The 27,519-nt window shown below is 40.5% G+C and overlaps 2 protein-coding genes and 1 long non-coding RNA gene across 12 annotated transcripts in view; 2 read left to right on the top strand and 1 right to left on the bottom strand.

Moving 5' to 3' along the window:
- Positions 1-453: 453 nt before the first annotated feature.
- The window catches only part of LOC124179523 (tyrosine-protein kinase Src64B), a 29,000-nt gene continuing 1,934 nt past the window's right edge, over positions 454-27,519 (bottom strand). Inside the window, exons 2-8 of one of the 3 annotated variants that reach the window (XR_006870088.1) lie at positions 21,003-21,357; positions 20,648-20,854; positions 19,657-19,867; positions 19,008-19,261; positions 18,216-18,926; positions 17,209-18,137; positions 454-465 (exon numbers count right to left, since the gene is read on the bottom strand). Coding sequence is in view for 2 of the 3 variants with exons in the window: in XM_046564004.1 (XP_046419960.1) it covers positions 17,923-18,137; positions 18,216-18,926; positions 19,008-19,261; positions 19,657-19,867; positions 20,648-20,854; positions 21,003-21,045 (1,641 nt within the window). In the remaining variant the exon portion in view is untranslated. Of the gene's footprint in view, positions 466-16,049; positions 18,138-18,215; positions 18,927-19,007; positions 19,262-19,656; positions 19,868-20,647; positions 20,855-21,002; positions 21,358-27,519 lie in introns of those variants that run through there. The other 2 variants (XM_046564004.1, XM_046564005.1) reach the window with 2 other exon arrangements.
- On the top strand, positions 3,915-9,817 carry LOC124179525. The gene is made up of 2 exons (XR_006870089.1): positions 3,915-7,115; positions 7,843-9,817. It is a non-coding gene; the product is annotated as an uncharacterized LOC124179525 (long non-coding RNA).
- LOC124179524 lies at positions 11,946-15,081 on the top strand. 8 transcript variants are annotated; one of them, XM_046564009.1, is made up of 3 exons: positions 11,946-12,078; positions 12,835-12,925; positions 13,864-15,081. In XM_046564009.1, the coding sequence occupies exons 2-3, from the start codon at positions 12,855-12,857 to the stop codon at positions 14,609-14,611; spliced, it is 819 nt and encodes a 272-aa protein (XP_046419965.1). In that variant the 5' UTR covers positions 11,946-12,078; positions 12,835-12,854; the 3' UTR covers positions 14,612-15,081. The 8 variants fall into 8 exon arrangements, with proteins under 8 accessions (XP_046419965.1, XP_046419968.1, XP_046419967.1 ...); XM_046564012.1 differs by lacking the exon at positions 11,946-12,078 and adding an exon at positions 12,209-12,403 and having other exon boundaries at positions 12,838-12,925; XM_046564011.1 differs by lacking the exon at positions 11,946-12,078 and adding an exon at positions 12,209-12,408.

Here is a 27,519-nt window from a genome sequence, read left to right as displayed (position 1 = left end):
ACAGCTAATTGCATCGCGTCAAAAAATGACGCTGACCATAATCTTTTCCGCAAATCGAGGTGTTACGCACATCGACGCGATTTCGAACCGGAAGCGAGCGACGGGGCTTCCGGAATCAGGGGAGGGGGGGGTGAAGGCTTTTTCGCGGGTTATTGTGTTTTATAAATTAATCGAAATAGATCCGCACAGCGCAGGAGGAAAAGGAAACGGGAGGACGGCCGCAACGGCGAACGGAAGGAAGAAATAAGGAAAGAAGGAGCGCCCGGCGCTTGCGCCGCGACGTCGACGTTGACGTAGCCCCTCGTCGACGCCCACGATTCTGATCGTGAATGGACGAAACGGAGTCAGTTCGCATCCAGGCGTTAACTGTCGACGGCGGTGCGTCCCGGTGAACACTTCCCGAGGGAGAGGATATCAGCCGTCGTTCGCCGATCTTTCACCTCCGGCCATCTGGCTCTTGCGATCCTCAAGCGACCTATCGATCATCCGATAGTCCTACGGCATCGCCGGAAGGATCACGTCCACGTGGTCTCCGGCCGAAAATCGGAAAAGACGAAACGATCGCCGTCAGGATATTCGCCGCGATTGATTTACGAAGTATTATACCTACCATCATTTTTTTTTTTTTTACGAAACACACGGTAGGCGGTTCGCTATTGTCATTATACCTATACCCTTCGTTACGATCATGATTATATCGATGAACGCGTGATTTTTATTCACTCGTTCTTGTGCCTCGACGAGTTTCTTCTTTCTGTTCATTGTTTGCTCCTGATTTTTGTTTCTCAATTTGCGTTTGTGCGTGTCCGTGTTCGTTTTTTTAAATGTTCTTACAAGCCTCTCTTTTTCATGTATTTTATGCTTTTATCGGATGCGAGGCGGGAAAAATTTTTTAATCGCGATTGAAAAACGCCGACCGATTTTCAACCGATTGTTGTTTTTATAACCGCGGTTTGCGAACGCACGATTTGCAAAAACAGTATGAAACAGTGATCTAAGCAATTCACTCGTATAGATGTGGTTAACAACATAACATAATTGTAACAGATGTTTAATATAAAGGAAGAAGAGAAAATCGAGGCTTTCATCCAACTACATGTTTCGAATGTCATATACATGGTATAGGAAACTGTTATGTACGATGATAAAAACAAACGAAATAACACCATTAACAACGACACATAAAATTATTCCGATCCCAATGAATGTGTGTGCCTTCATACTTTGAACTTTGCATGATTAAATTTTTCTTATCTTCTAACCTTGGGTACAGGTATATAATATGTAATAATTAACATTGGTCTTTTTTGTATAACTTGAGAAAAAAATAAAAATAATAACAATAACAATTACCACGGAATTATCGTGTGCTATTTGTACATCTATATTCCCGTGACGATTTTTTGTTCAGTAATATAGATTTAATTACGTAATTTATACATGATATGAATAGGAAAATTTTCAAGTTAATTCTTACAGTTGTTATTATCAATGTAGCAACTCGTTGGAAAAATCTGGCAAACAAGTTGTGGAACAACACGTGGAGTGGAGCGTCTATTAAATTGTAGTTCGGAGAGGGAAATTTTCTCAAGATATGATGTAGAATCTTTGCGCCAAAAACAGAACGATTATAGTTTTACATTATGACAGGCCTGCCGGCTATAATAACGCGTGTGATTCAAGATAAATCCGCGCCTCGAATTGCCGGTTACTCGCAATGTGTTCTTGCCGTTGTTTATTCGTTTCGCAAGTCGGACTAGTTTTCTCTGCAGCATCCGTATCGCGCGGTTTGTTTGCCTTGGAACATACCGTACTGATCGTCACTCATCGCCTCAACCCGCTTGTTTGCTTAGGGATATATAGATATTCGCGGCAGCCGCGTACGTGCAGCGGAAAACGAAAATACAAGATTTACAAACAATGCATCGTACCTTTAAAATCCTCTTGCCGCATAGCTCGACGATCATTTGTAGTACATTCACACTTTCACGCGGCTGGACGACGCGGAATTTCAAAAATCTTAAAAATCCGTCTCTCGCTCTGTGTAGAGGAATTTTGTAACCTGCGAAGCGAAAGATGAACGAAACAATTGACGATACCGATGTGCAAAATGTGACCAACAAGACGCGATCTTGGATCCGTAATATACCACAAAAGAAATTCATGACATTCGTTACCATCAGATCTGAATCGCGAAAATGAAACCTTCGTTTCGCATGGTTGCAGATACCTGCGTTATACTTGCGCCGTAAGCATATATACGCCATGGAGTCATACGTACGACCGCGACGGGTATAAAATATGAGTTAGTCTTACATAAGCGGCAGGCTTAATATAGCCAACACTTGCTGGACCTAAGCCACGATATTCGTATACATTTCATGTACAACCGCCCGCGCTTCGCCAGCCACCAAACAGATGCGCTCGGCGCAGGAGAATTGCACCATGATTCAGAAAGCCGGAGTTAAAATTCAAAGATTGGGTGGAAAATCGAAGCAACGGTAAGTCGAGGAAAGCTCCGTGACTAAAGAAACTTAAATTTTCTCAGAATCATCACTGAATATTATCCTTTTCGACTATTTATCAGCTGTAGGGTTCATCTATATGTTCGATTGCCCTGCGGAAATACGTCCTTTCGAAAATCATCTCATGCGTTAATAGCCGAGGTTCATGTATGGTCGCATCTTTTATCTCGTGACATGCCGTGCATAAAATCAGGCGACGATTTCCTGGTCCGGACTCTACGTGCAAAGGTTTAGACTGATTCTATCCAATATTAATAATTCCGTATACCTTTATTATTAGAATCAGCACATCCGTCCACCTGCTCTCTCGCACTGCGGTAACGACCGAATTAAACGGCCACGCACCTATAGCCGACACTCGGTTTTAGGCGGATTGAACCTCGCCGAAAGCTTCCACTTGGCATTCGATGTGGTCGAAGAAAGCTTCGTAAAACTCGAATCACAAGATCGGTTCACGCTGTCCGATAGTCAAGATCAATTACTTGTTGACTCTGGTCCCCATTTTTTCCCGATTCATTTCTAACGGATTTCCTACCTTTCAGGCGAGGCAACGAAACGTACCGTCGTCGATGCAGCGGGGTTGAAACCTGAAAAGGACGCCGAATGATATGGTGGTGGAGTGTTGGCCGAGGGTGTGTCTTTTTCCGCTTTGCTGCCGCTGAGTTGGAGACCGCCAGCAAAGGGGAACAGGCCGACTCTCCCGCACGATATTGCCAAACTAATTGTTCGTTTGACCATCCGCCTCATGCGGAAGCTGAAACGACCAAGAACACCGTCGACTGGACATCTAGTCAAGATCCCACTGTCAATCCATCGTTCACAACCGGCAGACTGGACTTTAAAAACGATTTGTGTACTATCAAAGCATACCGAATTGATGTACCGCCCGAAATTTTCAACGTCGGGGCTAAATTTTACGAACGCGTGAAATCCTTCTGAGATAAAGGAGGAAATGAGTCGGTTCCATTTCGTCACGAGATAATCGAAGACAGTAACGTCAACGTATAAATTGAACGTGGTGAAGGGAGCATAATCAGTATTTTCCAACTTGAGGACATCTTTGAAGGAGTTGACTTTGCAAAATATACCGGGTTATTCCCGTGATGTATCGTTCATTTAAACCGTGCAACAGGCGTGATTCGTGAATTCCGATTTCCCTACTACTTCCCTCTTACCTCGCTCCGGTCGAACCTTCTTCAGGATACAGTCGACCGATAATTCCCGCGGCCTATTATTAACCCGAAAGTATTTCGGTCGTTTGTGCCTCTCTCATTTACACCCGCCACTTTAACTGACTACATCCTCCCATCGTGCATACTGGTGCAGTAAGTGGGCTTGATCCCTTCTGCAGTTGAAAGTTTAAAACGCGTTCCGTGTCAGCTGATATTCGAAGTGGTTCCGGGGCTTGATCGCTCACTCCGTAAACAATCACCCGCTCACTTTCGGTGATTCATAAACGCCTCAAGTGTATCTCAGCGATTCGGCTTAAATCGATTTCCCGCACTCGAAGAGTGTACGCTTCTAAACCTTTGATTAAGGAACCAAAGTTCTGCACGGCGAACCGTACAGTCGAAGATGAGGATAAACGGAGTTCAAGTTCGTAGCGTTAACATTACAATATCCTTTTTGGAACGACTCCTTATTTCACAACATCAGGATTGTCCAAGATTCAATAAATCGTAATCGAGCAACAACAAATATCGCATAGTTATACAGACCTGAGATGCGCGGCATAGGGACCCCTAATTATAGGCAAATCAGGACACACATCAACTCTGAGCAGCTCCGAGTTTCACCGAGGCGACATCAGCCGCGTGATAACAAAAGAGCATCGGAGCTGCTCAGGGTGGACTTGTACCCGGGTTTGCCAACAATCAGGCGCGCATCGTACAAATAACCCGCTACATTATGCAAGGTCAACTCCTTCGAAGATATCCTCAAGTTGGAAAATAGTGATTCTGCTTCTTTCATCGCGTGTCGTTCATACGTTAACGTTACCGGCTTCAATTGTCTCGTGACAAAAAATAGTCTTCTTTATCCCAGGAAGGATTTCACATGTTCCTAAAATTTACCCCCGACGTTCAAGATTTCGAGCGGTATATGAAATCGGCATGCTTCGGTTGATCAGTAGCCGCATGATGAGTGCGAAGTCTCGTCTCCTTCTTCGGGGCAATAAAGATGGCTGCGATGGCCCCCGGCTTCTGTGTCATTCGACTGCATGGAGACGGCATTCACACGTCTGAGTTATACAGGCGTGTTACACACACCGTGACGTATATCCAAAACTGTTTAACAACCCGCTAACTAACGCCGACCGTATACCTCGCGGCCCATTTATATTTAACTTTAACTTTATTACCGAAACTCTGCACAGGCTCGCCGTACCTCATGGTGTTGTACGTGTGTGTTTGTGCGTCTGTGTGTCTACAGATCGCCGAGCAGAGTTAGGAGTTGTCGGCTATTAAAATCGTTTCATCGTCGTTGAAAATTCCTGACGAATTATTGTACATGTATCATGTGGCATCCGTTTTAGTTATTGGCTGCAGAACGTGCAATTGTGACCTTATGCTCTCTGCAAAATACGATTTTCTTACAATTAGATTTTCCTTCAGTTCTTCTCAAGAAAAATAGACAAACCAAACCACCTTGTCGGATACGTGGAACAATCTTTACACCGCGGGCTTGTACAAACAGACGCGATTTCTTCGCTGTATAGCAGATTGATTATAAATCTTTCATAACCGCGGAGTTTTAAATATTTCTTATTCACGGTAATAAATTTTCACCCTCACGTTTCATATACCTACGCCAGAAACAACACGCGGTTCTAGGTGTCTGGATAAATTAATCGACCTCTTAAATTAAACAACGTTATATCGTTCTTCTGTATCCCCGCGCACGCGTTACACATAACGATCATGACGATGAAAAGTTTTCGGTTTGACTCGATTCTCGAGTCGATAGAAAAATTTTCACGCAATTACACCATCAACGATGAGAAATGTTTGAAAAATTAGAATTCCCTGGTGCTTTCGTTTTTCTTTTTCTTGTTTTTTTTTTCACAGAAACTTCTTGTTCGTTCTTCGCTCTTCGTTCGTCGGTCTTCTTCTTTGCAACTGCATGTGCTACAGCCTTTGATGGTTCAGACCGCCGACCGGCTGCTGCAGTTATACCTATGCATATAACATGCCGCAACCGTAGTCTGATCAAGACTCGTGTCGCTCTCAGCGATTTATGACTAATCGTTAGCCAGTCAGCTTGTGTTTTCCACCGCCTAGTACGTGACGAGGGGTACGTGCCTCTTTTGTCAGCCGATGTATCAGGTCGAAATTAGCACTATATGCAACGTTACATATTGTCCGCAACGTTCCGTTTAGTTTCGTGTTTAGTTACCAAATCCCACGTTGCGACGTTTGTGTCTTTCTATTTCTCTCCATCCTCGTTCGGGCTATTTCGAGTTTAGTCAGTCTGCACTTTGCTCACCAGTCCGTAAACCAGATCGTAAACTTTCCTGTATGGCAACGAGACGCTTACGCCACCGCTCCTTACTTCCTGTGCACCTTCACCATACGAATTTAACGTGTGCAGTACGTGACACCCAGCCGTTTCGGTCTTTTGCACCCTCTGTTGGATGATAGCCGAACAGTTCACCAGTGCAAGTGTCTTATTTACCAGTATTACCGTGTATGAATGCACCTGTAATATATGATACGATGTTAATTGTTTCGCCTAGGATGAAAAGAACGAAGCTTCGTCATAGTCAACTCGCACGCAGGCATGTGCTACCATGAATCTCATGTCTCGTTTTCTTCTTTTCTCCCGAAGACGTTAGATTATATTTTTTCATCGGCTTCTCAACTTCCAGACCGTGAGGCACGGCTGCAGGGATATATTTCACCGGGCGCAATCTGTTTGGTGTTAACTGGCTGGTAGAGGTCTTTCGACGCCACGGCTTCCCGGCGCCGCGACGCATATGCCGCAAGGACTCCCTCGCACCAAAGAACTCGAAGACCGCGAACGGAAGCGAACGGAACGGAACGACCGCGATGTTGGTTCGTTCGTTCGTGTGGGTCCTATTTTTGGATCAGGAGAGGTAATATTTCTGTTGGCAGTAGGTTTCTACAGCGCGGAACCAAGAATAGAAAAGAACACGTTAGACTTCTAGTCTCTTGTACGATTACCACGAGCATGACGATGCTGCAGGATCGTCCCGAAGGATGTGCTACCGCTGTGCGCAACTCTTCGTGATCCTTTCATGCTGCAGACTTTTTACATCCCTGAGCTGAAATACCGAACGATGCAGCTGGCTCTCGCCATTGCGAATGATAAATACGTATTGTTATATGATCGTCTGGGGGGAAACGGCGAACGGAAACGTGGAAGTAGTTTATCCGACACCGATGTATAAATAACCGTGCCTGAAGGATCGGAAAACAGCTGGACCTTGAGTGTGGATTGGGTGATCCAGTTCTTCAAGGTAACCGCGGTTGTGTGCTTCGGGAACTTTGAAGGGTTGAGATGAAAGATCCGAGCGAAACCGCAAGCGTGTAAAACGCCAAAACGCAGACACCGAGGTAACGGGAGCGAAAGGTAATAAAATTCTAATGACCGTTTTCTTATTTGACGATCCAGATTTTATCAGAGGGAATTACCCATTATAACATACGAGGGAATTGTTTTTACCCACTGGCTCGAGCTTACATCACAAACCTCGAATACAATATACTCGTACACGAATCGGATATCGTGTAAATATTCGTGTAAAAATTGACGTAGCGTTTGTTGATTAAATCACACGGTTATATGTTTTATCTCCGGCTGAAAGACCCCTTTCATAGCTAACCGCAGAGAAGGAAAGGAAAAAGAGGAAAAATTGAAAAGAAGAAGATGAAGTAGAGTCCAAGGGGAAAAAAACCATTTCGTAGAATCACGGTGACAGCCAAAGTCCAAGATCTATGAGATGTAGCGTAGCGGTTCTCTAAATATCTCTCTTTCTTGTTGTGGAGCGAGGACTGGCACTTGGGGAGCGATACAATAATGACCGTGGTACCAAATTCTTACCCACCAATGTAAAAGTGCACCAACCATTCCTCTCCTTCTTCTACTTCTTCATCTTCTCCTTTTGAGGTGAAAGATGAATAAATCGTTGCATCATCGCCGAGTACGTGTATCCCAAATATCTGGATGTCGTTCAATTATAATGTCAAGCTCCGGAAATGTGCAACGTCTGCAGTCCGTTAATTTGCCGAAATTATGAAGGACAATAACTTGCTTCGAAAATTTGGCACTGCGGTTTATCTATAACTTGTTCTCGTAGAATACCGAATTGGAATAACCGACGGTACGCATCAGCGGCATGCTGCAACCTCACAGTCTGCAACAAAGTTCGCGATAATTTAGTGTCGAGAAATGAAATCAGCCGTATCTTCCCTCTCCCCCCGCCCTGCCCGCTCAGGTCTTATTCTTGGCAGCATAGGCTGTTCCATTTGTGATGAGCAGTGCATTACGCAGGTCTTCTGAAAGCTTGGAAGACCATAGTTGAATCATGATTCATGCCAAGAAGAGGACTGCAGGACAACACGGCTTCGACGACGAACGAATTTTCGGATCTCTGCTTACAATGTGTCGGATTTATGGATGTGCTAAACGATCACTCTCATCAGCCGTCGAGAACGTGCATGTACAATGATGGAGTGGAATCCGTTGATCGAAACTCGTACAGCTAGTTCTGGTTGTTGAGATGAGTGGAGAGTTTGGCGCCGAGGCTTGTGATATGATTTACAGTCCAATCGCTTAACACATCGATGTACCTACTACGAACATTTATGCATCGTGTACACTGTTATACGCGTTTTGCGTGCGTAGATGATCTTTGCCCAAATGTATGCGTGCATGTAACGATGATGAAACTTCTTCTGGCCACAAATTTAAATAAAATTATGTAGACGCGACGCTGGTGGGGGACTTGGGAGGAGAATGCGTTGACGTAACTAGTCCGCGTCTTTGGACGACGATCGTTAAATCGAAATCAAAAGTCTAATTTACGAGTTCTAAAATTATTACATCATTGAAGTTGGCCCGCCTCGGTTTGCCGTGCAATTTTTCACGTCATTCATACACCGGTGTCTGGCGTCTTTCGGAAAATTAACGAGAGCTTCTCCAACTGGTGTTGTTCAGTTTCATTGTTATCGGACCATGCTTTGCAAAACTGTAATATGCACTCATCGTGAATTTCCGCGGAGTTTGCAAGCCTGGGGATAGACAAGGCTTGTAAAAAAATACAACTCGATGGTTGCATTATTTTTTTTATTCTTATTATTTCCGAAATGTGCTGTATGCTCATACGATCAATTTAGTAAAGCCGACTTGGATATTATATTGGCACAGAAATCTTCACTTGAACTTTCATATATCGCAACATATATCAAATGCCAAAGATTTTGGCAGAGCGCTCGAATTTAAATGGGATTTTTTAACACGAATATTCGACTTTCGTGTGTCTAAGCTTTATTTCAATTTGTCAAAGTGGACACCTTTTGACCCCTTCAATCGTGCCAACTAAGATGGAATTGAAAGATGAAAACCAGAAGTGAAAAATTATTGGTCACATTGTATTACAGAAAATCCCGCCAAACACGCAAAAATTTATTCCGATGAATCTGTTACATGCATAAACCAGCTCAAAACTTCCGCAGCATGATTTTAACACGTGTTCGATAGCATCTGGCCACCGATACTTAAATTAGCTGATCACAGCGAGAAAAATTGTTGGTATTATCGGTATACCTAGGAATGAGAAAAAGATGGATGAACCGCGTATAGGCAGCTATTTTTTGGTCTGTGTAAACACGATCACTCCAAACCGCTGTTCTTTTTCGTTTAGACTGAAACTCGGGCGGATTCTTTTCTCATATTCTTCCTTTTTTCTCCTCGTGATGTCACGTAAATTGGCCCGAAAAAGAAAGCACAGAAAAATACAATTGTAGAAAGCAAGATATAACTGATAAAGCAGAGGAAAACAATTAAGTACTGTAAGAATTAAAGGGGCTGAAAGATAATCGTACTGATTGCCGTGGATAATTGCGGATAAAATGATCAGAGGTCATGTGACGAATAATAAGAGCGGCTGGCTTTTGATCCACGGCTGCGCACTGGTTTATATATAGATATAATAATGTATAAGCCTGTGAGGTGCATAACTGAAGAGCATTGCTTTACAACTCGAGCTTCAAGTGTGCAACATTGTGAATTTTTCGGGCCAACGGAGATATTAAATAAAGTGTTGAAAGATATTAATTTTCCTTTCTCTTTTTTACCTCTTACCGACATGACGATTTATTTCAAGGAATTTGCAAGGAATGTCCGAGGCATTTTTCATCGTTTCTTACATTAGCCAGCATGTGTGGCATAACACTTACACGATCAGCAAGCAGGGTTCTATTTGAAAGGCAGTTAATTTATTCAATCGGAATTTTAGAATCGCGCACGTACGTTTACTTTATGTACCTACATACCAAAGGGGCGGCTATCCGATACCACGAATTCTGCTTTATGCACGTATGTACAGGCATATATATGTATATATATATATATATATATATATATATATATATATATATATATATATATAAATGTAAATATGTATATATATATTTATATATATAATGCACAAGCGTAAATCTAACCCGAAGCAGAATTTTCTGGAAACAGGTGTAGTTCTGTAAATAATCGGATTATATCAAAGAGTCTTTGGAAATGATAGAACGATATTGTACGTCGGCTTCGATTTTATTTTTTTTACGTCGTCTAACAACAATTATATCTTATACATTCAAGAGAATCGCGCATTGGCGTTCTTATTCGGCCTGCAGTCTCGGTGGAAGATCATATAAAAACGGAAAACGAGGCTTGAGGTGAGCTTTCACGGAAATTGTACATATTTCGCAGTCCGCTTAAATAAGCTCTCGGTGAGTGCGTCAGAGCTGACGACCGCGGCCGCGTATTTGAAAACGTTCTCGTAATATGCTTATAGCTGAATCATCCGGCACTTTTTTAGCTCGCCTAGGATATACATCAATGTATACGGGCATAATAAACGCGGCACGGTTGTAATCAAGTTTCGCTTTTAGTCCGACGAAACCGCGAAGAGTGCAGGATGCGAGTAACGACATTGCGAAATTATTGCGAATTTCGACAGTTTTATCTCGTATCAAAAGACCCGTCTACCGTTCAATGTTTCCGTTCCTATAAGCGCTTATTCACTCGAACTGCGTTCTGCACGGTCTCAAGGGCTTTTGCACCACACGAGCATGCAATGAGATATGGCGATACAGGGTTGGAACAATTTGACAGCGTTAAATATGGGAGATACGTAGTCACGATGATCACGGCACTCTTACGTGCTTCACAAATGCCGAAGCTTATGAGTATCATGGACCACAGGCGTCGAAGAGAATGATTTCCTGGTTATACGCGGGATTAGGGATACAGTCTAATCCCCGAGACTTTGTCGCGCTTTCGGCGTGACGATTTGTCGACGATGTCTCTGAAGGTTTTTTTTTTTTTTTCCTCTCCTTCGGATGATTGATATTTTTTTATAATATATTATGTATGTGGATCTTCAGTTTCCTTTGTAATTTTAATTTTTCTTGGTAAACCGAAAAGATGTCAGAGATCTTTTACTCGCGAGTGGGACGCACGATGTATGCATATGTGTAACATTTATAACGCGGTCCTCGATGGTTGACCGGAAATACAGAATATTATACATGGAAATTTACGACTGACGCCTGCGGAAATTTTGTAGCAAATGATGTTATTTTGATCGTTGGTCAGGAACCGATTATAACTGTGAATCCGAGAGTTTAGAACTGTGTTTCATCAATCGTAATTCGGTGTTGGATGAAAAAAAACTAAGCGATATTAGACACGGTACTGTACATATAATTTAGGAAATTCGAGATTTAGACGAATCCCGCATGAAAATTTCCCCACAAATTAGATTTAGAGCGAAAAACTTGAAACAGAAGACACCGTGTTCTTGTTAAAATAACGAGAATTCACGAGCGGTGAAACGTTCCGATAATAATCACGAACAAACGAGGATAGTCGTTATATCGGGCGAATAGCTGCAGGCGGCGGATCGTTGACGAGTTACAAAATCTCTAGAAAAGCGTAGAAAAGGTGAGCAAGGACTAGAAGGGGACAAAAGTAAGTATAATATTCAGACGCCCCGCCTTTCGTACCCGTGAACATCAATCAATCGTCAAGCTTTAGCTGGAAGAAATCGGATATCATTGTTCATTAAACGGCATTTATTCTCGAAATTGCAGTTTTGTCATGTCTGTTTCAACGCTCGCATAAACGCGTCGCGCAAACTGGTGCCGCGTCGCGACGCCACGGACCGATGCCAAAGAAATGGAGCGGGCGGGGTAGGTTCATCATCAGTCGAGCACTGAGCGACCCGCGAGACGGTTGTCCAAGTACAGAGGGCCATGAGAGTTCGATCGATAAGCGTGTTCGAGCGATGTGAAGTGAGCGGGAAACGCAGTCGGTAAGTGGTAGCAAGTGGAGTGGTAAGGATGCAGGGAGCCCTGTAAGGATGATAAGTGGAGTGTCAGTGTTTCAAGATGGCTGACCGTAAGTGTCGCGATGCGCGCGCATGAACCTCGCGATCGGAAATAGTCACTTCCGTTATCGTACAATCGTATTGGGCACACACAGTTGGTAGAGTAAGATGGACGCGGTTGAGTGTTGTGCGTAGTGCTGTGTTGCGTGTTTATTTATGACGTACGTCGTTGAGGCTCATCGCTAGTTGACGCAGTTACAAGAAAAGTTTGCGTATCGGATCGAGGATTATTGGCAAGGAATGCTCTGAGGTTAGGTAGTAATGCCCTGTTTTTAATCGCGGTGTTATAACCTACGCTTGCTGCCAGTTTATGGCAGGGCGTCAGAGCGTAACCCGGAGTAGGTGCTACGCTGCTTGTTTATTGACGCTCCCGCTCTCTCTCGCTTCTCTTCATCTCTCTCCCCTCCGCTAATTTTCATCGTCGTTCTCAAATCGTAAGGCTCAGACACTCTACTTATTTAATCTTACGCCGTTGTCAAATATGTGTATTTTAACTTGGACGTCGAAACTAGAGCTCGAATTTTCCAGAACGTGGTGCCAAATTCGTTCGCGCTGGATGCCCACGATGTAAACAAGCGTTGAAACTCCAGTCCAAAAACGCGCATGTCCTCCCCTCTATCTCACTCTCAAAGTCGTAGTAAACACAACGCGGTCTTGAATGCATCAACTATATTGTTTCAGCGGATACAATCCTTCAAACGATGGTTGACGAAGTGTTGCCGGCTAGCTTGGAGAGGCTGGAAATTGATCGAGATTCCGTCAATTCTGCTCGGTGAGTTGTATACCAGATATTTTTCCTATCTCTCTTTCTTAAGGTTTGATTCTTCGTTGGATCCTATTTTTATACACCATGTTTCCTCTTCACTTCCCTTCTCTTGTCACTCTGTTCTGTTGGCAAACAGAAGCTGCCCCCTCTTTATCGTTGACCGAAATGCTTGACTTGAACATTGGAATATTTCCAGTTCTTGATAGCCGTAGATTGTAGTGCAAATGAGTGCAAAGCAATTTTGTTTAAGCATCTGATTCAGGTATAATGGTTATTATTGAGCATCGCCTTTACATTTCAAGGCTTTTTGCCAAGAGCTATGAGTCACTGATCTGTATTTGGTAACTGGTTTGGTCTACCTTGTTTCTGTTTATTTTTCTACTTTTCATTTCATTTAGTCGAAATCTGAGGTGTTAGTTACTTAAAAACTTGTCTGTCGTGATTTTGCAAGCACGTTCATTTTTACATCAACTTCTGACAACTACCAGGATTTTTTTTGTGTATCAAGGTGCACGATTGAATGTCAAAAATGATTTAGCATCAGATTACTTCATCAGACAATATTAAAAATCTTTTAATAAAAGATCGCCACAAAAAATTCTGGAAAACAACCAATTGTTATTATCATAGGACATTTTCTTGTGTAAAAGCTTAATCGTAATGATGAACTTACGTAACAATATACTCCGTGATGGTTATAATATATAAGTAGTAATATTGTTAATACCAACAATACTATTAGTAATAATTTTGCAGCACGATCGAATTAGGTCTAACTATAAATACAGTACATTTAACATTCAGGTCAAGTGCTAGTTGCTTATGAAACGATACGAAATACTGAATAATACGGAGTACCCTAAAATCACAAGACATGTAGATCGGATTGAAAAGAAAATCAAAGTCTGCTTTAATCCTGACAAGTAAATAAATTTTTGTTGCAGTGTAAAACCAACGGATAAAACGAAGCCAACGAATCCATTTCGAATAACAAGTAGAGGTATTAGGTCTGATACCAGTCATTTATTCCCTCGAAGATCAATGCCTAACAGCAGGCTAACGACATCGTTGTCATCATTGTCTGCAATAAATCCAAGGGGTGTTAGAAGTACAACAAATTTCAAACCGTGTAAACATGAGAAAGTATTAGACAAGCCTAACAAAAAAAGAAATTCTATAATTAAAGAGGCAGTCTTAAAATTAAATAACACAAGTTCGAATAGCGTGAGTTCGAGTTACTTGAGCGAAAATTTGGCCAGCACGTTGCTGGAAGAGGTCTGCAAACGAAGTATCTGTAGTAGTATAAATTGTAAAACCTTCGGTCGAGGCTCTGTTACCAAGGACTTTAAGGCTCTAAACATCAGCCCAACAGAGTTTAGACTTGCTAAAGACGACGCCAGCATTGACGACAACTTTCACGCAAGCATCTTTCAACGTGCCAGAAGCAATACCATGCCCAGCCTGAAGAAAGGACCCGGTCCTGGTGGGGGCAGCGCTTTACATGCTGGACAGAACGACACACAAAATTCCCCAGGATCAAATCAGAACTCGAGTTCCAGCACTTGTTCAATACAGGCCAGAATATCACCACCGCCTTGCGATGTAACAATTGACGAGTTAGCCAGTTACTTTGACGAATTTGTTCATATTCCAAAGAAGATGTCACACATGGCCGAGATGATGTACATTTAACAAATCTTATTCAGCAAGATTTTGTTCAGAGTTATATTGCCGATCGAATGAGGGGGGTGGGGGGGGGGGGGAGAGAGAGATTTATAATAGAGTATAATTTGAACTCAAAATTAAATGGCTCTGTTTCTGATTTGATTTTTTTCACAACAGCGACAAACGGGCAGTCAATTCTTCTTGGTAATATCGATTAATTGTTTAATCAATCACTATTGTTTAATACTATGTATTTACTATTGTATTATGATAACCATGATTTTGGTGCACCTTAAATTATTTTTCAAATTACGTTATAATGTTACTAATATTATTTGGAAGAGAAAAATTGTTAAAAATTTAAAAAAAAATTTACACGTTCATATAATATCTTTTTCTTCTTTTTTGTTTGATTCAATTCATTCTTATGATATATTGATCCAATGGTTGAACGAGAATTATGGTACAAAATGAATAAATAAATGATACGAAACTCACAAAACTTTTTGATCATTTCATCATTTATGATACGTAATATATATATATGTATATATATTTTTTGTCTGCAGTTTTACAATAATTATGTTCACCTAATAGTAGTAATAGTAGTAGTGTATAAAGTAATAATTTAAATAATTAATGATAATAAGCTTTGGTACATAAGCTATCTATGACGACGTTATGACTACTACCGTTGTTATTATTATTATTATTACTATCATCATCGTCACTATGTGAAAATAATTTCATTATTTTATTTCCATATCAGTTGGTGATAATAATGATAATAGTAATAACACTAGTTCTTTTAATATTATATTATTCATAATAGTTAGAATAAACACAGAGATCATTGTCTTCAGTCGAAAAAAAATAATTCAATTTTATTTTTCTTCTCTAAACACGTTTCATTATTAATTAAGTAGAGTTCGTTAAAGAAGAATAAATAGTGTATTTGAAAATGATGTTTTCACATATGATGTGAGAAAAGAAAAGTTACGTACGTATTAACGGAAAAAAAATATTCAATTTTACAATTTTTCTCTCTTTTATTATCAAAAACTAATGGCAGTAAGTGTGCTTTTGGTTCTGGTCAAAAAACTTTCCCAAAGTTTGTAATTCTGTTCTTTCTTTTTTCATGTAATCAATTCAATCCATTCGGGAAGAAAATTATCGTTTTCCTCTCATTTTCAGTCCAAGGTTTATTGTGAAGTTTTTTTCAACTCAAATATACATATATGCTGATCAAAAAATGCGAGTATGAATTACGATTGTGTAATTTACACGTAAAATGTGTGTGTATTATGTACAATTGATATATAAAAAAAGATCAGTAAAGTAGTAAGTAATTTATGGACTTCTCTTCTATATAGTATTGTCTTTCTTTGCTACGTCGGAAATGGATGTTTCGATACGTTATTTATTAACGCCGAGGTTTCTTCTGCTTTCTTCGTTCTCGTTTTTAGGTAAGGTGAGTACGTCTTTCGTTTTCATCGTATGCGTACGCGAGATGTGAACTTTAACTTTTTTTTTTTGTTTTTGTTTTTTGTTTTTTTCTCCTTGGTTACTTTTCGTTCTCCTATGTATTGCCGGTACAAGAACAAGAAAGATAAGTTACTATTACATCACATACATAACAATTTACAACTATACTGCGTTTAACATTAAAACCGAAAAAAAATCTTCACTATACCATATTGGAAAATACACATTTGAACATTTTCTTTCAGTTTCTATCTTTTTTTTCACGAGAGAGCCAACATCGAAAAAGTACTTAGTATAACACGGAATTATAATTAATATTTGGTCAGTACAAAACGCTCATAGAAAAATGTATTTGGACGTATATTATCATGTACGCTCTATGTTCTACTTTTTAATTCTAAATTCTCTTTGTCGCTCGCTCTTTCGCTCTTTTCCTTGACGCAATTTCGCGAATCCGTATTTCTTTCGCCAAATTAGAATTACATCATTTATACTACTATAGTATGTAAACATCATTTTACAGGTAAATATGATTTCTATAACCTGAAATACTTCATCGATTATACACCTACTACTGTAATATTCGCGTTATATACTATAGGAGCATTTCAGAATATTGATCGCAATTATTCGTGTTACTTTTATTATTATTATTTCGTCCGTTTATAAAAGATGCTATTATAATGAATTTTGTCCACTAAAGCTTCAACCGCTGTTCAAATGGTTTACCTTAAGAACGGTTCTTTTCATTTCTTTTCCCTTCGAATTTTCGTTTTCAGAAACTTTACACCTTTGCTAATTTCACCACAACTAACTCGTTTTGGTTTTCCGTTCTTTCTACTATATTTTGTACGATTAACATTGATGACTAACATTATTTTATATTATGTACTTATCGTTTGGAATCTTATAATTTAAGTTTAGGATAATTATTATATCGTCTTTCTCTTTAAATACCGCTACTGTATAAAATTTCTTATCTTAGTTTTTCGTTTTTTTCAGATTATTAAAATCAGTAATGCACAGCTCGATCACTCTGTTTGTAGAGGAAAATTATCACTCGCATATCATCACTGAGAGATTTGCTAAGAAAGCTTAAATCGCAAAAAATAAAATAATTTTAGTCAAAGATTCGACACCCTCGTTAATGCGGTTACTTAAAATACCCCGTGTTACAATATATCAATCCAACGACGACTAGTTTTCGTCACAATCTATATCTCACCGGTCTGTGTTCTCGAAGTGTGCTAAAATTATTCAAGTAACATAATTATCTCTACAAATCCATCGTAGTGTACTATTTTACAAAACATGTAGCTATTATTTGTCTTGATTTTCTTGGTTTTATTTTTGGTTCGTCAATTTTTCTAAAAATTATCCATTTTATCAATCGGAGTTTAGAAAGTAATCGATCTGCGCTGGCTGCCCTGAAATTTGCGATAAATATTCTTCTTTGTAAACGTGTACCACACAAATTCTTCATTGGCAGAGTTTTGACAATTCGCGCAGAACTAAACAGTTGTTTTCGTCGCTATTATTATCAGTTGTACGTTACGATGTATGAACAAGATTTAGTACGTTATATGAAGTGAATTGTATTTTTCCAATCGATTCTCTGGCAAATGTCATGCGCCGCATTTACTCCGTTATTTTTCGTCATCTTCATCACTTTCAAACATCATTTCTATCCATGCACTGTAAAAAAGTGTTCGAGGTTCTTTTTAATACATAAATAGGTAAACGAGACTTGTTCAGCAGTAGATCCCGTAAAATTCCATGGCACAGTTAATGTGCGCCGGGTGATAGTGTCCCCTTGGAATCATGTGGCTCTGCATGTGGTGGTGGGCCGTGTATCAGTCCGTTGGCGGTTCTAGGTACGGTATTTCACTCGTAACATTGAACGACTCGAAATAGTGATTAAGGTATTCAAAAGTCGGTCGTTTTTCCGGACTCGCGTCCCAGCACTGCAGCATCAGGGTGTATATGCTGTCCGGTAGCGGGTGATTCGCCGGTTTTGGCATCCTGTAACCCTTCTCAACGTGCTCGACGACCTCGCGGCCGTGCATGCCTGCGAAAAAACGTATCACTGATTAACCGAGGAGAGAAAAAGAGAGAGACAGAAGTGACAATCGTTGATTCCACTTACCCGGATACGGCACTTGGCCGTAGGTGAAGAGTTCATTGAGCAAAATGCCGTAGGACCAGACGTCGCTCTTTATGCTGAACCTGGCGTATATTATGGCTTCGGGAGCGGTCCATTTTACCGGAAATTTGCTGCCCTGTTTCGGACAGTACTCGTTGTCCTTTATCACCCTTGCCAGACCAAAGTCGCATATTTTCGCCTTGTTCTTCTCGCCTATGAGAACGTTTCGCGCAGCCAAGTCCCTGTGAATCAGCTGTTTGCTCTCGAGGTATTCCATGCCCGAGGCTACCTGCGACGCGATGTAAATTAGGTCCTCGAATTGCATGTACCTGCCGTCCCCAGTCCTCAGGAAGTCGAGTAAGCTACCGTTGCACATGTACTCTTGGACTATGTATATCGGCTCCTCCTTCGAACAGACCGCGTACAAGGCGACTAGGTGTCTGTGCCTCAGGTGTTTCATTATAGCTGCTTCCTGTAAAAATGCCTCAGAGGACATCGTTCCCTCGCGCAACGTCTTCACCGCCACTTCTATCTGGTTTCGCCATTTTCCGTAATACACTTCGCCGAAGTTACCGTGCCCCAGCTTGTTTATCAGCTGTATTTGGTTCCTGTTTATCTCCCATTTGTCACGCAATTCCGGTCCTAGGTCCCACATGTCCGGCAACGGTTTTGGACACGGTTTCGCCAACACGTGACAAAGTCCCAGGGCATTTTCTGAATAAAATCAGACAAACAATGTCACAAAACCAACAATCATTTTTCAGGGTATTCCGTGTCGCGGCAGTTTTCACTTACTGCTGTACGCCATTACGAGGGCTGGTAGAGTGGAGAAAGTTTGATTAGTCGCTATGTAAAATCCACCGTTGTCCAGAGGTTTGATTTTGTAGTGTTTCACGTGATGCCCGCGTCCCTCTTCCCAATCCTTCACCGAAAGACTGTATCCCCTTGGCGTGTGTTCGCTCGGTCTAACAAGAAACGTACCCCGTGGATTTTCGTCGACGAGAAGCAATTTCCCAGCCTCCTTCCTCGATACGTTGTCGAAGAACCAACTGTTCGATAAATATACCATATTCATGACGTGTGAATAAAACACGATATTAATTACCACCTCGTTTGACAGCGAGTAATTCGCTTCAAAGCAGTGAGAAAAAAAAATACCCGGACACTGTCATTTCCTCTCATACATTGAAAACTATCAGATCTACAAAATTTATTATGCATTATATATCCGCATGTGTATACCATACGTAATCAAGTGTAAAATCCTCTTGTGTGTAACGAATGGTGTAGTGGTTGCGGAAATTCCAGAACAATGGAGTCAACTGTTTATAGATATATTAATATAAACTTGACTCTTTGGTTTATTTTAGTAGTTCAATATACGTATACAGTTTTCTTTCTTTTGCAATTCCTATCCAAAAGTCCTTATATTTTTTATACTCACTCCTCGCTCTCGACGGAACGTTCGACGGCGACGAAATTCCACGGTATCAATCCCTCGTGCAGGGTAGTCAGGTGAAGTACTTTCCACCAATCCGGTTCCGTGTCATCCAGCACCTCCATCCTGTCACCCTTCACAAAACTCACGTCGGTGCTTTCCCTCGCCGCATAATTGTACAACGCCACCACAATTTTGTTCGATCTTTGCGAATGTGCTGCAGTGCAATGGAATAAATACAGAGCATTGAACGAATAAATCATCGGTACACGGTAGAAATTAGTTGAATCTTTTGTTACTGACAATAACAACGAGAATGACGCATCACCTAAGAATACATTCTGTGAAACGATAAACATGCGTTCATGCTTAAATTTGTTTGCGAAACATAGATAGATTCAAAAAAATCCTAAAGTATCCATATTCGCACACGAATAAAATCCATTTGATCGATATTTAGATTGAAGTCTGTTAGATTAGTGATGACGGTATGATTTGATAGCCAAAATGATGATCGTATTGAGGAAAGAAGAGAAAAAGCAAAAATCATCATCAACTCATTGCCACATTAACAAAATGAAGCCTAAGCCTACGAGTTGCATGAATCGGTTCGAAAGTTGGTTTTTTTTTACGAGTTCTTATTATATAACTCGTCTTCATTTTTGATCTGGTAGTACTAGCTGGAAGGTCGATTTCATGTCTCAGTTCGCAAGAAATTGGAAAAACCGAGATGCCAGTGATTTGAGTCGGTTAATTGGAGGTTAACGCCGTCCCGATACGATCAGCTGATAACCCATAACGACGCCATTTTGCCCTAGCTATGCCCATTCGTTGGATCCGAATAACGATAAAAAAATCAGTATTATTATGATGGCAAATAAATGAGATTAAATTAAATCTACTGATACATACGATTACACTGACGTTAATGAGGATGAAGTAATAATAATATTAATGATACTAATAATAATAATAACGAAAATAATAAATTACACACATGCAACAGAAAAAGACGGGGAGGATGATTCACGCAGATGAATCGATTTTGGGATTAAAATCGGAGGCTCACAGGGGGTCTGTCTCGGGCGAATAATGTCGACTCTGGTCTGAGGGCAGCGCCGATTTGGATCCTCCGAATATCTCTTGTCGAGGGAACTTCCGTTGCTGTGCGCCGAGTTGAGGCCAATTTCCGATTTCTTGTAACCTGACCGAAAATAGAGTAAGAGCGTGCGTATTTCACCGAATATAGAAGGAAAACATATTTGTGTCTAATATCCATGCATGTAATATACTCGTATATTAATAGAATAAGGTAAAATGGGGAACTATTATTATTATTTGATAGCCCTTACCAATTGGCTGAGGCTCCTGCCTCTTGCTGCAACATTTCCCCATTGTCGCCGTTGATTCGCGGTACCGCAGATAAAAAAAAACAGCCACAGCTTTCCTCTTTCCTCGGTGATGACGATTCGTTGTCTAGCAAAGTATCGTGGGAATGATGTGATATATCTTCATGATTGCGATTTTTTTTCCCTTTTTTTATATTCTTCTTCGTTCCGCTCTGTGCTTTTTTCGCCTTACGGATCAACAAATATTCCCGTATACACACAAGCCTTTCGCGAAATCTCTATGTGTAAAGATCAATCCCGAGGATGGCGTTTGAAGGCTTTTCCACCAGCGTTCAGTTTACCCTCGGGACCCGCGCAACTGTGGGGAAAATAGAAGATTATAGAATATTTAGAGCTACAGTAGGTGAGGTTATTGTAGAATTGTCGCTGATTTCGGACAAATTCGATTTTATTCTCATTCCGATTTGCCAATTATTGCAGTTCATTGCCATCCGAGCCGTTTTCAAAATCCGACCGAAAGGATCATTTTGGAAGTTTCAAACATGTCCAAATTATTCATTCGGTCGAAATATTCGTGCTGTTCCGTAACTGATTTTGAACATTTTCCCTAGCCGAAGATTCGTTGCCCTGTTGAAATCGAAAACTCGCATTCGGAGAACAACGAGGAGAATGGCCGACCCGAGGTGGAGGATGCGAGGGGTGAGCTGCAGGTTTGGGGTTAGTCAGACGTTATTACCGCATGCGCGCAAATATCGGGGTGCACAGAATTTCTAGCTTCTAAACCCCGCTTTCCCTAATCCACGTCGTTGCACGCAGTGTACTGCTGTTTAGTTATGTTCGTATACCTGTAATATTTTATGTAGACGATTCTGCGCGCAACTAATTATGAATTCTCTGCTATACAACAACTGTATAATATATTCAAAATAAATTCCATCACTTTTAGTTGCAATTTTTGTAAGCCGAGCTTGCAAAATTATTGTCGCTGATTTTTGTACATGGAAAAAATATTCTATGTAAATTATTGACAAAACAGGAAATTGACTGTTTGTTGATTCCGTAAAATGAGATTTTTCAATTTAATCAAATACAAGAATCCCATTTTATACGCTTATTTACCGAACCAAATTGTATACAACTGATTACTGAACTGAATAGCATTTCTTTTTGTTTTATTCCAGTCAGAAAACCACTCGGCTGAATTTGTTTGTATTAATTACGTATTGCCACCTTGCTTCGACGAATAGGCTGCTCCTCCTTCTGCAGTGTGTTTTTACCGCGCCCAAAACGGAAACCAGAATCGGGGATCTGTGGACACTTTGTACACACAATGTCGCGTGACTCGCATACTGAACGTGAGTAAACTTTTTTTTTTATTCTCTCCCTAATCGTATATATCAACATGTACATACATATATAGGTATACATATTATACGTATTGTGTACAAGCTGACGAAAAATAATTAACAACCGTTTGTTGTAAACTTGTTGGTAAAACTCAATTTTGGGTTGATATTGATTTTACTCAAGCACTTTCTCTACATCGTTCTTGGAAGTGGTCTAAAATAAGAAACGCGGTTGAATTTTTCACTTTTTCATTTAATACTTAAATTTTTCTCAACAATATGCGACGCATAAATGCTTATCCTGAAATATCGTTCCGATATGGTTTCAACGGTCAAACAGTCCAGACTTTATGCATCAGTTTTATTCCTTTATTTTTATGATTTACTGACACAATGGAGCGAGAAACGTGCAGGGCCTGGTTTACAACATCCGGTTATGGCACTTCTCCATGTAGGATACATGTATTCATGCATACTCATATGTACACTGTGCACATGATGTACATTCATTTTCCTCAATCTGTCTTGCTGCACGTATCCCTTATACTTTCTGTTTCCCGGGAAAAGTAATTGAAGTGCTGGAGAACATTTTTCATCCCTTACTGCAATCAATGTAAATTTTGAAAACGAGTGTATACGATTCAAAATTAAATCAATTCTTCGATTTCATTAAGCTCGACCTTCTCAACGGAAGAACGTTACAATATATTTGCAGTGGAACTGCAAGACAAATTATAGGAGAAAAATATTATTAGGTTCAACAAATTCATAATATGCGGAAGATGAAACCGACTCATGAATGCTGTAGCTCAATTACGCTGCATCTCATGACGTGTGCATGTGGTGCATATCACTTAGAGATGTATCTCTCTGCAACGAATATTATGAAATGCAGTCTGCGTACACAAGATTTCTTTTTTGTTCCTCTCTTCTTCCTTTCCCCTTGGTTTTTTTCTTTCTTTTTTAATACTTGTTGTACACGGTGCAGGTATTGCCGCTGCGGTCGTAATACATATCTGTATATAACACACGAGGGGAGAATCTTTACGATCGGATATTATTTATGTGCTTATGTATTGTACTCATGTTTACCGCGACGAACTATGAATAGACGGGCATAATTTTCAATAATTTCTTTTATTGAAATGAAAGGAAATTTTGAAACATTTTTCTATTATTCCAGAGAACATGTATAAACCTCGCAAATAAAATACAACTGTAAATTTCGATTCTTTCTTTTGAAAAGAAAAAAAGTTTAATCGTCCGTAGTGCAAGCTTATTAGTGCAGAATTACCATGTGATTACGAGTACCTAGTCTTTATGCTGTGCAAAGACATGCGCAACGTACAAAAGTCGGCGAAGCTGAAGTAGCCTCCAAATTGCGAAAATAGATTTGAACCGACAGCGTTGTTACGTGCAAAAAGATAAGAGAAAAGAAAACGACGAGCCAAATAAAACTAAAAATGAACCGTCTTAGCGTACGGCTGAAAATAGGCTGTTCTCCCTAAGAGTCTAAATCCTAATATAATACGAGCGAACAGCGGCATCGTTGCATGCTGGGCGTAATCAATCGATCGTTAATTAAATTCTTAATTAAAAGCTGTAAGATAATTTGAACTTGTGTGCAGAATCCACGATTTTATCGGTCGTTCTTCATATTTTCATCTTCTCAACTTGTCAATTGTGTATTCTATACAAATACAATCTTGCTGACGATAGTGACGATAATATTGCTACATATGAAAATCGGAGACTTTCCTATTACTTAACGGGTGAAATGATTATTACTGTATGAGGGTTCGTTTACCGCGGGCGTAGAATATAACCGGGTCATTTCATGTGCCCTGTAACGCAGATTTGTGTACACCTACGTTGAAACCGAGATGCGCGAACTTGTAATGGGAAAAAAACACGTTATATACCATTTGCCAGCGAAAAAAAAGAAAAGATGCGTAAAAAACTCGTCTAGACGGCTCTGTTGTTTCGAACGATCCTGTTATACACCCTGCTCAGCCCTGTCCAATGTGCTTTTATACGTATAACTACCCAATGCGCCTTCTATAACACAATGTCTACCCATCTACTCGCGATATTTTAATGCCGATCAGGTAATCGAGCATTAGGCGTACACAGAATGTCGGAAAATAGGAAAGAAAGCACGAAGGATTGGTGGGGGGGATTTTGCCAAACGCTGTAATGTCACAAAGCTGCAGAAACAGACGAGACATACAGAATTGACAATCCGTGTCAGTTGTTTTTTAATTTCCAGTTTCTCTGTCAGAGAAAAAAGAAAGTTTTGTAATCACCCGGAAAATGAAACGTTGAGTTTTCACTAGATCTCGACGTTTCAAGGTCTAGAGGGTTACCCCCAACCATTTTCGGACGGATGTCTGTGGTAGTTTTGGTCCCAATCAACGCGGCTTCTTCAAATTTAGAACTGATTAGATTTGGGCTTTGATCGGTTTGGTACTATTTCAATTATTTAAACAACAAAATTTCAATACATCAAATAAAAATTATGATACCTTGAGAATGAATGAATGGATTTGAACGAAAATTGATACCGTGGGGTTTTTTGGGTCGCTAATCACGAATCTAAGGTCAGATTTGCAAAAATTAAATTTGATATATTCACTAAGCTGAAAAAAAGATAAAAACATTATGCATTTTGATGAAAATTGATACCTTCGGTTGGTTTCGTGGTTGATCACGAATTCAGATTGCGAATCTAAAATGGCGATCCAATATAGTGCAAAAAATCTAAAAATATTCCGATTTTGATAGAAATTTGTAGGCGGAGGTTTTTTGGATCACCGATAACGAATCCAAGGTTAGAATATCATATTCTCATAATTCGTATAGAATCGAACTCGCATTTTGTTTCGGACTGAAAACAACTTACAATTAGTCGGGAGGTTAAGCCAGTAATGTATATTGTACGGTGAATACTGTATTCTCAGGTGTTTTTCCATGTGTAGTAGTTGTTGTTGTTTTAATCTGAATTATATATCAAAACTGCGATCCAGTGAAATATGAGTAAAGCATCGAACAGAAAAATTATTTAGAAATGAAAAGCAGAAGAAAAAATATCTGAGAGATGGTTGCAGGTAAAAGTGAGCCAGTTAACAAGGAGAACCACATATACGTGACATACACATATTTCTCCGTGCCTATGTAGGGATATACGTGCTATAAATAACGTAGCACCCTCTCGTCTCCCCTGTGAAACTCTCTAAACAAGATCTTGAAGAAATGCTTCACCTCTATGTGTACATATATACTCATACATACTTTATATATTGCAGCTTCGAATGTAGCTCTGTAGACAAGGGCGCGCGGCTACAAAGTTCAGGCTAAGCAAGCGAAAAGATCGGACCACAAAGGTGCGACTACTTTTGCCGTCTTCCAGATGAGTGCGAGGTAAATCCAGAGTGTAAAGAACCAATGCTTCTTCGATCCGATTCAATTTCTTTCATTTCAATAAATTTTTCGGTAAAGTAATGAATTTTAAAAGCACCATCAGCATAGGGTGCTATTTTACTCTTGATCAAATCTTACAATTAGTCAGGAAACTGAACCCCGCCTCTCTCTTTCGTCTCTAGTAAGGCTCGATTGTCGGCGGACGGTAGAAAGAAAGAAATAGAGAAAGAGAGAGAGAGAGGGGGAAAGAGCTTTTTGATGCAGGTGCATACAGAGGTGTGAAGTTTGCGTATGCACCTGGCAACTCAACAGAGAGGGCCATTGAAGCTGCTGCGGTTCAAGAAAGGGAAACAATTGCCGATAACGCAGCCACTGCTGCACGAAAATGGGAGTTCCTAAACAACTGGCATATCTTTCCGCTTATCTCCACCTCTAGGTAAGGGCATTTCGCCCAACGTACATCAGAAAAAAGATCCCTTGCGAAAAACTGAGGCGAAGGTACTTTAGCGCAAATGCCGAACGACGCTCGGTTTCGTATCCGACGAATCGGCACGCTGCAACGTCAGCTGATCGAACAGCTGACCGGTCGCCGATTGGCCGAAACTAAAACTCGCCGAAGTCGAGAACCGTCCATCGTGCGAGGTTCGCGTAAACGGTGTTCAGGCTTAGAGTTTTTCGGCAAATCTTCGGAATTTTGAAGCTCTTTTTTATCGAAGGTGAAAATTCGTCTATTATCTGAAGAGTTGCCTGCACACGTGCCGGCCAGATGCTTCGAGCAAACCGCTCTAAGTTTCGAGGGGCGGACGGACAAGCTCCGTGTGTGTCAGAGTGACGAAGAGGAGGAGGAGACGGAGAGAGAGGCCGACCAGGAACCGACCCTCGTGCGTTGCTGACAATCAGACACCCACCCACTTACGTTGTGCGTACAGGAGTCGCGTTGACGGGCGCTATAACTGACTAGTATTACTCTTGAACTGGGCACGTAGACGTTACATGTTGAGAATTTCGACTTGAAAAATTAATAGTGACTAAGAATATTGATTCCGAGAAATGCGGGAATACTGTAACCGCAGCGACGTTCTTCGGTATCATTTGAACTCCACACTCTACGATTCGTCCAATGATTTTATTTTATTTACAGTACGAACTTATGTAATTATTTGTTTTAAAGTTATACATGAAATCTATAAGATTTGGACGAGGAAATAATAATGCATATCTTTAAGTCCACTGCGATATTATGCATGTCACAAAAAAGAAAAACGTCACTATCGCAAAAATGTGGGTTAAAAGCAAACAAAACCAGGGGAAATACGAACGTTGAATACCACGGCAACCGTCTTACGTCAGAATTGTTTATTTCTGTCCCATATCGATCGGTGCAACGATGAACGTATACGTCGGTGTTTCTTCCCGTATACACGACCCTCAGAGCTGCATACTTTGGATCGACAAGGCAGAACCAATGGACGTTGAAAAGCCGGGCAACGTAAAGTAAAGTAGAGCAAAGCTAAAGCAAGCCGAGATGCATATCGGGCGCACAAAGCCCCGTAGATTTTCCCCATAAGGGGGACTCACTCTCACTCTTTCTCTTTCTCTTTCTCGCGATAATTCGCTTCTCCTCTTTGCCCCTTGCGTAGGGTGAAAGAAAAAATCAATATCTGCATACGCGGACCATGTCTGACCGTTATAACGCATGTATTTATCACACGTTATGTATGCACGTACGCTCTGAAATTCCATACTCACTTTGG

The sequence above is a fragment of the Neodiprion fabricii genome, chromosome 4 (assembly GCF_021155785.1).
Source record: "Neodiprion fabricii isolate iyNeoFabr1 chromosome 4, iyNeoFabr1.1, whole genome shotgun sequence".
Taxonomy (NCBI): Eukaryota; Metazoa; Arthropoda; class Insecta; order Hymenoptera; family Diprionidae; genus Neodiprion; species Neodiprion fabricii.
This window is presented reverse-complemented; position numbering and strand designations above follow the sequence as displayed.